The following is a 12500-nucleotide window of genomic DNA, read 5'->3' as shown; positions in this document are numbered from 1 at the left end:
ATTGAAAAATTGGAAACTTGGTACTTGGGTTCGTCTCTGGAGAGGGAAGCCATGGCCGAAGTTGCCAGGCGCATAACGCACTGCTTACCTGGTAATGGCGGGTTTAAAGGGCCGGCCCTTTAAATACCCAAGCGTGCATACGCCCCTTTTTCTTCTAGTCTTTGTTTTGCTTGTATTTATTTCCTTTTTTGAGCTGTTTTATTTTTTTTTTTTTGCGTGATGTACGATAGTTTAGGATCAGGCAGTGAGGGTGAGGAAGACGCTACTCCCTCAGTACCAATTGATACAGCCTTAGGGAGTGCACGTGCGTGCAGCCTACCTGTTGATCGTATTTTACACATGTTGGGTTCCCAAATTGTGACAATGCCACGTGTAAGGCCATGATGTAACATGGCCTGAAACTATCTAAACAGCCACTACCAGCCTCCAAGCAGTTGTTAAGGGATTATGTAAGTACATATCTGAGTTTGTTACATATTGGAGTGAGTTATTTTTTTTTTTTTATACCATGTGGGCTTTTCACGGGAATTTATGGGCTAAAGGGGATACTTATTAGGGTACCTCCTATCTTAAAGCCCACCCGCTAGGAAACCGTTGCCCCGAGTGAGGAAGCGAGTTATGTGGGGGTTTTGAAGACGTTCACAGAAAAATGCATTTTTCTCGACTTTCAGTTTTTCAGCATATACTGTTGAATAACTTTTTCAGTAATTGGTCAATTTCAAAGATTTTTGCAGCAAAATGATCAACAACCTCATCTTAACAAATGCCAGCATGATAATGCATGAACTCACTCAAATAAATTTACAACAGGCTTATAAACTCAAATTTTGATGAAAAAAAGGTAACAATTTACGTGTAATGAAATTGTTATAACATAGGTTATGTGTATGCCGATGCTTACATTTATTTGTTGTTATGTATATTATATGTGGTTAAGAGGAAATTGCCACACTGTTATTAGTTTTGATTTTATAATGGTATTTTGAATTATTTTCTTATCGCCGAAAAAATATTTATTGCAAAAAAACTACGCCACATTTGTGTACCAAATTAACACTGAAGACGTACACCATAAACGTACACCTTGTGTATAAATATTATTGAATTCGGTGAAAAAATAGCAATGGGAGAGCCAAAAAACCGATATTGATATCGAGTCATCGAATTACCACCTTAATATATATATATATATATATATATATATATATATATATATATATATATATATATATATCAAAGGGCAGGTGTGCCGCCAAAATATTAGTTGTTTCTTAGTGTGCCGTCATACTAAATAGTTTGAAAACCACTGCTCTAGAAGATCCGAGGGGAAGAGAGAGTGTCCACCTCATGAATTAAAAACCTTAACCCTTATAGCCCGTCAGGCACGATAGTGCATTTCAGGCATGATCTTGGCGCTTTTCAGAAGCCGCGCTCCTTTATGCCGCAGTTTGTCTTTGCTTGAGGCTATCTGTCATATATCGAGGCCTGTCATTGGCCCATTGTTTTCAAGATGGTGGACACTTAGCCAATCATGTATCAGCTTTTACAAGGATATGTTTGTGCAGGTGTGAGGGCGCCAAGCATGAGGATGGTGAGAGCACTTTATGTCAGTATGCTGTATTTTATCATTTTTTATGTATTTTTTGGTGAGATATAAGATAAACATGTATTTCTGTGGATAAGTAAGCAGTTCAGAAACATATTATGATGCATAACAATATTGGAATTGTTATTGGTTTAGATAAGAGTGTGTAGTGTTGGCTTGATGGAGTCAGCTGAAGAGGATGTGTTGACGCTGGGTCATGGTCAAGACGGCACCTGACCACGACGGCCCTCCACGATGGCCCCTCCCAACGGCAATTCCCGACAGCCCCATGTTTACCACGGCGGCCTCAGTTTCATTTTTACCCGTAAGATGGTTTTAAATTATACTTGTTAATAGAGCATCTATACTAAGACAGATTGTATTAATAAATCAGTTGCTCCCCACTCCCCCCATCCCTCCTCACCCAGTGATAGGTACTGTACCACGTAGCACCGTACATGAGTGCTTTTAATCAACGCAATAATGTTATCGCGTAATGTTTATCAGTAAATTGCATACTTGTTGATACAATGTCTTAAATGTAAGATTGCAAAACATAATATTAAAACATTCGGTATTTAGCCAAGTGGCACCTCCGGCTGCTGCAGTAAGCTAGCAACAGTCGTCATCACCTCATAAACAAAACAATGGACTATTGCGCATGTCTCAGAAATTTTAAAATCATCTTACAGGTAAACAAAACCTTAAAATGCATATGTGTATATAACATTTACTGATTAGAAATGCATGTTCTCTTAACTCTTTCAGTATTTACAGAAAGTTGTGTTACACCCTGGATATGTATATACACTATATGCGCAAGGTACAGTACACCGGCTTACCAATACGTTATTGTTTTTAACGCTCCATACTACAAAACACTATCTCAGGAACGCTGAGTTGCCATCCGCGGTTAACGTAACATAATGAAAGAAATAAGAGGACAATAACCTAAAATTTGGTGTTGGGTCATCATGGTAAACAAGGGGCTGTCGGGGAGGGCCGTCATGGTCAGGGGGACTCCATCAAAACAGCAGGAAACGTTGACGCTTGTTTATGATGGCGAAGAAGTTGAATTTTCATATTACAATTTGCTTACTTCCCTCATTTATTTTCCATAATGAATGCAGTATATCGAAGAAAAAAAAAAAAAACTTATTGGCTTATATAAGAGGGTGGTGGTGCTGGCTTGATGGAGTCACCTGAGGATGTGGTGATGCTTGTTTCTGACCACAAGAAGTTGAATTTTCATTATATTACATTTTGCTTACTTTCCTGTTTTATTTTCCTATCTTTTATAGTTATAATATAATAGTAGTAGTATATATAGTAATAGTATTCAAAAAGTAAGAAATAAGGTGGAAAATATAATTTTTTTGGTCTTGGGAGATGGTTTGGAATGAATTATAATTACTTCCAAAAGAATACATGTATTCTGATGCTTTGGAGTAATAAAATTTTTGAAAGGATTAAATTCGTATTCCAAGGCACCACTGTACATATATATATATATATATATATATATATATATATATATATATATATATATATATATATATATATATGTCGAATTGGCGAGTCAGTTGGTCGAACCTTGAGATTGGGTATTAACTGAGTTTGAATTGGCGATAATTCAAACTGCGAACGATCGAATCACGAGGATCCCCTATACGTATGTGTGTGTGTGTATATATATATATATATATATATATATATATATATATATATATATATATATATATATATATATATATACACACACACACATACGTATAGGGGATCCTCGTGATTCAATCGTTCGCAGTTTGAATTATCGTCAATTCAAACTCAGTTAATTAATACCCAATCCTCAAGGTTCGACCAACTGACTCGCCAATTCGACATTCATATCTCGCACGCCACCCACTCGGTCAAATCCGCCGCCAGCCCGCCACGCGGAAGTGTAAAGTGACACTACCCTGTGTCAAGGCTGCCCACTCATAGGGGAAATCCCCTAAAGTGGTTGATTTTAGCCTAATGTAGGGGGTAGGGGATGCCTATGAGAAAAATAGCAATTTGCAAGGGAAACTATAGTCCTTCTACGCTATGGAGTCACTTTGGGTGTGGATGCTGCGGTAAATCCCCGGCTCGCCACTATGCCAAATCAACCCCAACACATATCACTTCGTGTCATTCGTCACCTATTTACTAACTATTCTTATGTTTTATTTCCCATTAAATGTTTTTTTTCGATTGAATAAGGGTTTGTAGTGTTATGAATGCACTGTAGTATTGTAATATAGATAATAACAATTAGTATACATACATAAATAGCACAACACGTGGCAACGCTATTTTGCGGGGTTGTCAGGTAGATCTGGGAAGGCAGGCAGGTCAGGGGTCGTGGATTAAGGTGGGTCAGGGTCATTCATTCATCACCTGGCCACCCACCCAGCAAGATGGAAGGAAGCGTCACGAATCGTGGTGGACCAATACACAGCTGAGAGAAAGAACTTATATACAACGTATAAAAAGTTTTTTGGGAGTTTTCTTTACCCTTTTCTACAAAATCATGCAGAGAGAGAGAGAGAGAGAGAGAGAGAGAGAAGTGGGTGATGGTGGGGTGGTGTAGGCTTAAAAGGGTCAGGTGATCTCTAATCCTTTTTAATTGCCCTAGTACTGGGAGAGATTTGGCAACGCTGTAGCCAGGAAGTCCCTTTTTCCGGCCCCACCCAAAGTGACTCCAGAGCGTGGTTTGACTATAGAGAGTTTATTGACAATATGTAGGTAGGGGAATACTTTTTTTAAAATTCCACACACTAAATACTTGTCTGGACACCCATTACAGTTTATGAAATATGGATTACATAAATATATAATGTATATATATATATATATATATATATATATATATATATATATATATATATATATATATATATATATATTGTAACAGCCAAGGCGCTGGCGGATACGCGAAATATCCAGATACGCGGAATTTCCCCTCCTAACCCCTTGTAAATTGAGAAAAAAACATGTACATAACCCAAATGAGTAAGAAAACAATTAATGAAATCACATTAAATGATTGTGTATACAATAATGACTTCCTGGAGCATGATAAAATGATAACATATAAGATACCTGCTTCTCTAGAAAATGTTAGGGTTAGGAAGGTGCCATCAGCAGCATCATAGCAATCTACTGTTTCACTGTTGAATTGGACACTATCTGAGTCACTATTAGTACGTTGAAGAGAGATAATGATAGTGAAGTATTTACTGCTTGTCTGGTACAGCTTTCTACCTCTGTCTCCACATAATTTTTTGTAATACAGGTTGAACCTCCCAAATCCGGCAACCACCGGACCTTAGACTTGCCGGACCATGGAAAATTCCAAACTATAAGTGGTCACCAAAACACCCTCTATACTTACCCCGCATTTTTACAAGTGTAGCTGTAACATTGTTTTGATATATGATAGTTGTACATGAAAAATATACATGCAGAAGTATATAAAAAAACATGTTGTTGTACATTAAGTTCAGCATGGAAAATTTTTGCCTGCGCCATTATCATCTCGCCGGACACAGGGACGTTACCAGAGCGCGGAAGCTTAAACCACTGTATGAGAGCACTGTCTAAATCACTGCTTTTATCCTCCTTAAGTGTTCTACGAACCTCCATGTTCTTGCTCTCACACTCACTGTAAAACTTGAGAAGTTCATTCTTCTGCTTTTTTATATCATAACATAGACGGTTGATGAGCCAATGTTGTATTGTTGGAATAGGGTCCGCACTGAAACACCTTTATCTAGCTTCCTCAATAGGTCCACTTTCTGTTGCACTGATATTGTCATATGTTTGCGCTTTGTCTTTAGTTCACACACAACACTATCACTTCCTGATCGCTTGGGAGCCATGTTTAGGGGCAAATATTACAGAAAAAAATGTTTATGTACCTGGGTGGGTGGTGCTTGCAATGAGCGGCAGCATGGTACTGATCCAAATTTGTCCCAGAATGCCTGGCTCCAAAATACAGTACAGCACCGCCGCGTCCTAGTGGCGGTCCGGCAAATTACTCGGCCAATTAAAATTTTTTGCCGGATTACAGGTGTTGCCAGATGAAAGAATACCGGATTAAGGAGGTTCAATCTGTAGTGTTATTGTGAGAGCTATGTGATGTAAAGTTGTGATGATGAAGACAGTAAGAAAAAAAAACTGTTTGAAAAGATCAGAACAGTCTTATGATATAGAGAGATGGTGGAGAAGCCTGGCAGTGAGGCATGGGGTGAGGCAGAGTCTTGAATGGGGAGATAACACGAATGACAGAAGGGAGAGGGGAGGTCAGCTGTCAGAGAGAATTGAAAGTCCAGCTGTCTCACAACAATACATTTGTTTGTTTGATTCTATTTGTCTTCTCTTCTTGATGTTTCTCATTCTAATTCTCGTCAACTTATACATGTCAGACAAAAATTAGAGAGCTAAATGACACACCTCCCTACTTGACTCCTGGCCACATACTGTGTAGGGCGTGTCAGGCTATGACACAACCACACTAGACATTTAAAAATAGCTTCCTGATGGGAAGGGTATTTAATTATCAAAAAATAAACTATACCGTCTGGTAATTTAGGGTCTGAAGATTTTGGAGATATATACAATAGTAATCCAAAAATCATAAATCACATAAAATTAAATAAATAAATCCTGCACCTCCCTAAAGTGTGAGATAAATTTTTGTTGGGGGGTGGGGAATTTGTATAAGTCAGATATATATATGCATATATATATATATATATATATATATATATATATATATATATATATATATATATATATATATATATATATATATATAGATAGATAGATAGATAGTAATTGCCCACGTATCCAGATTATAGCAGCCAAGGCCCTGGCAGATACACAAATTACCCAGATACACGGAATTTCCTCTCCCAAACCTTTATAAATTGAGAAAAAAACATGTTTATAACACAAATGGGTAAGAAAACAATGAATGAAAGCACATTAAATGTATATATAATCTGGAACAAAACTTGTACATAAGCAGTACAAGGGGTGGTGGGATGTACACCCAACAGTAAAGGCGGCGTCACACTAGTACATTTCCGTCAACTTTCTTTGTCACGTTTGTCAACTGTAAACAAACATGGCTGCCCCTTCACACCCCAGCCAGCTGCTGCTATTTTTGGCCTTTAATGCTTTTTATGAGAAACTTCAGACAGCTTTGTCCACTCATAAATGACAGAGCATCTCATCTTGGCCATTTGCTACTTGGAAGTTCTGCCTTGGAGCGTCTCACAGAGAAATGTAAACAAACAACTGAACCACTCTTTGCTGCTAGGCTGGAACAATATATATATATATATATATATATATATATATATATATATATATATATATATATATATATATATATATTGTGTGTGTGTGTGTGTGTGTGTGTGTGTGTGTGTATGTACAATATACAGGCAACCCCCGCTTAACGAAGAGGTTACGTTCCTAAAAAAACACTTCGTTAAGCGAAACTTCGTTAAGCGAACCGATTATAACAAGTTTAACTCTTAATTTGAACTTCCATTGAGAGTAAACAAAGTGAGTGCATCATAGTACAGTGAAAGGTTTAATGAAAGTAAAAATTATGAAAAACATTTAGGCAATTTAATTTAAGTCATTATAATGTACACTAATGTATGTATGTACATTATAATGTTGATGATCTTAAATTTATGAAGGGAGGGAGTGTGAAACAGGAAAGACACTAACCGGCAATCTGTGGAATGTAAACAAAAGGCGCATCATGGTACTGCATACAAAACTTATGTACCACATTTCCACAAAGCTTTCCATTTTATCCACTGTAGAGTCACGAGTTCAGGTGGTTCTTTTAGCTTGCACGGAAGATACAATCTCACCAGCCTTCTTAATAGAATCTGTTGACTTGAAAATAGTAGACAGTAGATGGAGTCAAGATGGTGGCGAGCAATGCTATAGTTTTCTCACCTCTCTCATGTCTGTGAATAATATCCAGCTTCACTTCGAGAGTAAGAGACTTCCTGGTCTTCTTAGGAACGCTAGGCCACATTGCAGGGCAGTTTGGTAGTAAGTTGAGCGAGGGAAGACGACACTGTTATGTTTTGAAAAGGGGAGTGAGTGGTGCATGTGATCTTGATCTTGATGCTACAGGTGACACAGAATTTCTTCTCAGTCAGGCCTTTGTATCGGCAGTGCCTGTAGGGAAAAAAAAAAACAAAAAAAAAAAAACAAAGAGGACAATCACCATCTTTCACACTACTAGTTCCTGCATCTAGCATGCCACATTCTCTCCAGGAACTATTTTACAGCCTCAATCATCCTTTCATTCGTCTCCCCACAGAGTCCCAGCAGCACCACCATCCATTCCCTTCCTGTCATCTCCACTCTGTCATGCCCCAGCTCCCTCAGTACCACTTGCATCATCTCATACCTGTCTCTGGCATACTTCACACACTCCAGCACCACATGCTCCACCGTCTCATCCTCTCCCATGTCACACATCTGGCACACTTTGCTGCGGGACTCAGACCATCTATAATTCCTTGCATTCACATCCATGCACTGTACCCTAGCTTGGAAGAGAAGATCCCCACCCAGGCTTCCATCATACCACTTTTCATACATTGGGGCCTCTTTCTCTCTATACCATTCCAAGGTACTCTTTTGCTCAATCCTATTCCTCCAGTCACTCAGTCCCACACCTTTCAATACTCTGTCTATCTCAGTCCTCCACTTCCTTACACCCCATTCTCTACCCTCTTTATTTCTGACAATCATACTCCAGTCATTCTCTAAGTGCCTTCCTTCTACCTGTTGAAATGCCCAACTAGCTATTAGACCACTCTTCACCACCATCCTGACACACTTTTTCCCCCACTTGCTACTCCTGACATTCCACAGAAACACTTTTCTCACTATTCTAGCATCATTCATTTGGTCTAACCTAGCCTTATACCGTAGGGTCGCTTTTACATACCTTTCTCTAAAAAGTGCTCCAACCCATGTCTCCCCTAAAAGCCTCTACTGCTGCATATCTAGGTGCATTAAGTGCCATTCTTGCAACTCTATTCTGCCCTATTTCTAACTTTTCTAGTTCACTCTCATTCCATGCAATCACATCCATACCATACATGATGCTCGGAACAGCCATGCTCTTCCAAACTTCTCACAGCACATCATAATATTTACTCGCTCGCATCCTTGCTGCACTTCCTAGCCGACCTATCCACTGACTCACCATGCTTATCTTCTCATTTTTTGTCTTCACGCAGCCAACCGGACTCATCCACATCCCCAGGTACTTGTATTCATCTGTCTGTTGCATCTCGTTCTCACCTAATCTCCACACTGAGTTCCTCTCATCCTCTGACCCATTCACAACCATTACCTTGCTCTTTTCACTGCTAAACCTCACTCCAAAGTCTCTTCCATACCCATCTACATCAAACAAACTCTGAAGCTCTTCTGCCGACTCACTCATAACAACATCATCATCTGCATACAAGAGCACATATCTTATCATTACCCACATTTACACCTGCATTCATTCTCCTCAATCTTGCAGCCAGTTCCTCTGTATATAAGCTAAAGAGGGTCGGTTATAATATGCAACCCTGCCTAACTCCTCTTTCACTCTTCACCCAGTCTGTCTCTACATCTCCTAGTTTATACTTAGCTCTTGTATCCACATACATACTTTGCACTATGTTAACTATCTTTGCACTTAGCCCAATCTTTTCTAGCACTCTACCTAGCATTTCTTTGTTCACCCTATCATATGCTTTCTCTGTCTAGAAAACCTAAGTATAATTTGCTACCATCTTTCTTCTTTCTCTCAATCAATTCATTCACCACAAACATATTGTCTTCAGCTCTCCTGTCCACACGGAACTCATTCTGCTCTTCACCTAACACTCCAACTCTCTCAATCCATTTACACAATCTCTAATTCAAAACCACACTGAACACTTTTCCTACTGTGTTAACTAACGCAATCGGCCTGTAGTTTTCAACTCATTCTTACTCTTGTACCCTACCTTATGCAGCAAAGTCACCCTGCATTCATTCCACATTCTCGGCACTCTCTCCTCCTCCCACACCTGGTTAAACAACTCAGTCATCCTATCAATCACAACCTCTCCTCCATTTTTGTACAATTCATACGGTATCTCATCCGGCCCTGCTGCCTTCCCATTCTTCTGCTTCTTCACACATTTCTCCACCTTCTACCTGCTGATCCTTTCATTCAACTCGTCTGCATCCTTTCTCTCCAGTGACACACGTCCTTCACCCACATCAAAGACCTCACCTACACCTCCAATCTCTTCCCAAAACTTTTATTGCCCTTCTCATTTCTTCCTTATCAGTCACCACTGCCCCATTCACATCACTCAGGCTCTCATCCTCCCATCTTCTCTCGCTCAAGTCCACCTGGAAATTTTCCCATCCTGCATCCCTCAACCTCCACTTTTTCCTCTTGACCTTGGCACTTGTTCCGTCTCTTCCATTCAACTTATATTCTAGCACCAGCATGTTATGGTCTGAGACTATGTCAATCATCCCATCTTCATCTATCCACATACGGTCAACAATTTTACGCATTCTCCCATTCACTAGCATGTAGTCAATCGCAGACTCCTGGTTCCTCGCACACCAAGTCGTGTTGTCCACGAGAGGCTTGACCTAGATCTTGATCTTGATTCTACAGGTGTCCCAGGATTTCTCCTGAGGCTGGCTTTAGTATCAGCACCTCCTGGTGTATTCAAAAGCCTGTAGACTTGCGTGATACGGCAGGGCTTTCAAACTTGGAAAAAAATACCTGGATAAAACTTCATTAAAGCAAGTTTGGTGTTTGCTAAACGAGCAGATGGTAGTAAAATTAAACCTTTGTTGTAGCGATATTTCGTTGTGAACCTTGTTAAGCGGGGTTGCCTGTATATATATATATATATATATATATATATATATATATATATATATATATATATATATATATATATATTAGGCAACCCCGTTTAACACAACAACGCTTTTCATTTTACTACCATCTGCTCGCTTAACGAACACCAAACTCGCTTTAACAAAGTTTTATCCAGGTAATTTTTTCCAAATTTGAAAGCCCCACCGTATCATGCAAGCTGACAGGGTTTTGAATACACCAGGAGCTGCTGGTACTAAGGCCTGCCTCAGGAGAAGTCCTGAGACACCTGTAGAAAAAAAAATCAAGATCAAGCCTCTCGTGGACAACAATGGCGCTGCCAATACAAAGGCCTGACTCAGAAGAAATTCTGCGTCATCTGTAGCATCAAGATCAAGATGCACCACTCACTCCCCAGTCAAAATATAACAGCATCACCAGTAGCTCATCTTCCCTAGTTCAGCTTACCACCAAAATGCCCTGCAATGTGGCCTAACATTCCTAAGAAGACTAGGAAGTGTCTTACTCTCGAAGTGAAGCTGGGTATTATTCACAGACACGAGAGAGGCCAGAAAACTAATAACATTGCTCGCCACCATCTTGACTCCATCTACTGTCTACTATTTTCAAGTCAGCAGACTCTATCAACCCCTTCAATATGGTGACGCCTATGTGGGTATCATGAAGCCCCAGTAACAAATACGGTGACGCCTCCGTAGACGTCATATTTCTTTTCTGAGCTTTCTTCAGTTCAGTTGTCCTGTATAGTGTGTTGGATACCAACTACACATGCCGTATGCTGCCCTTGAAATCCTAGTGCTCCTCCCACCATCCTTGTCTCCACCAATCACTAAAGAAAAGCTACATGCATCCTGCCTTGTGTCTAAAATTACCTAATGGCATAGACTGCTCTCTCTCTCTCTCTCTCTCTCTCTCTCTCTCTCTCTCTCTCTCTCTCTCTCTCTCCTCCCTTTCCTCCCTCCCTCCCATCTCTTTTCCTCCTCCCCATCTCCTTCCTCCTCCCCTCTCCCTCTTGAAAGATAAGTTACATGTAACATTCGTGAACACACACACACACACACACAAAAGGAAGAAGAAAAGAACTATGAAAAGGACATTGTCGAAAAATGTAAGGAACAACCAAAATTGTTCTACAGATTCATAAATGGAAAAATAAGACAAAAAGAAACAATAGAAAGGTTAAAAGGAGAAAACGGAATGGTGGAAGACCCAAAAAGTATGGCAGAACTGTTAAATAGTAAATTTCATGAGGTCTTTACTAAGGAATCCAAATTTGAAAGACCACAGGGTAATAGAGAGACTGTCTATATTAAAGAGATTAAAGTAACCAAGCTTGAAATAAAAAAGTTGATGACGGAATTGGATGAGGAAAAGGCAATGGGACCGGATGAAGTCTCAGGCAGAATACTGAAAGAATGTAGGGAAGAACTAGCAAGTCCTATATACAACATCATAAAATGCTCAATAGAAAATGGAACAGTGCCAGTGGAGTGGAAAAGAGCTGAGGTGGTTCCCATATATAAGAGCGGAAGGAAGGAAGAACCTTTAAATTACAGACCGGTATCACTAACTAGTGTAATATGCAAGATGTGTGAAAAAGTAATAAAGAAGCAATGGATCGAGTTTCTTGAAGACAACAAAATATTATCAAATAGCCAATTTGGTTTTAGAAAAGGTCGGTCATGTGTGACAAATTTATTGAGTTTCTACTCTAGAATAGTTGATAAAGTACAAGAGAGAGAGGATGGGTTGACTGTATTTATTTAGATCTAAAAAAGGCTTTTGATAAAGTGCCACATGAAAGATTACTATGGAAGTTAGAGGAGAAGGGTGGCTTAAAAGGAAGCACATTGAGATGGATGAAGAATTACTTAAGGGAGAGAAATAAGGACGATAGTTAAAGATATGAAGTCCAAGTGGAGAACAGTAGACAGCGGA

General features: G+C 39.4%; 1 protein-coding gene across 6 annotated transcripts in view; it reads right to left on the bottom strand.

Moving 5' to 3' along the window:
• The window catches only part of LOC123505615, a 98969-nt gene that overhangs the window by 77430 nt on the left and 9039 nt on the right, over positions 1–12500 (bottom strand). Inside the window, exon 2 of one of the 6 annotated variants that reach the window (XM_045257150.1) lies at positions 3891–4064. The exons of the other annotated variants lie outside the window; for them this stretch is intronic. Within the exon in view, the coding sequence (XP_045113085.1) occupies positions 3891–3992 (102 nt within the window). The 5' untranslated portion in view covers positions 3993–4064. The remainder of the gene's footprint in view (positions 1–3890; positions 4065–12500) is intronic. 6 annotated transcript variants of the gene reach the window in all.

The sequence above is a fragment of the Portunus trituberculatus genome, chromosome 18, assembly GCF_017591435.1.
Source record: "Portunus trituberculatus isolate SZX2019 chromosome 18, ASM1759143v1, whole genome shotgun sequence".
Classification (NCBI taxonomy): domain Eukaryota; kingdom Metazoa; phylum Arthropoda; class Malacostraca; order Decapoda; family Portunidae; genus Portunus; species Portunus trituberculatus.
Note: the sequence above shows the minus strand (reverse complement) of the source record. Positions and strands in the feature narration are given on the sequence as shown.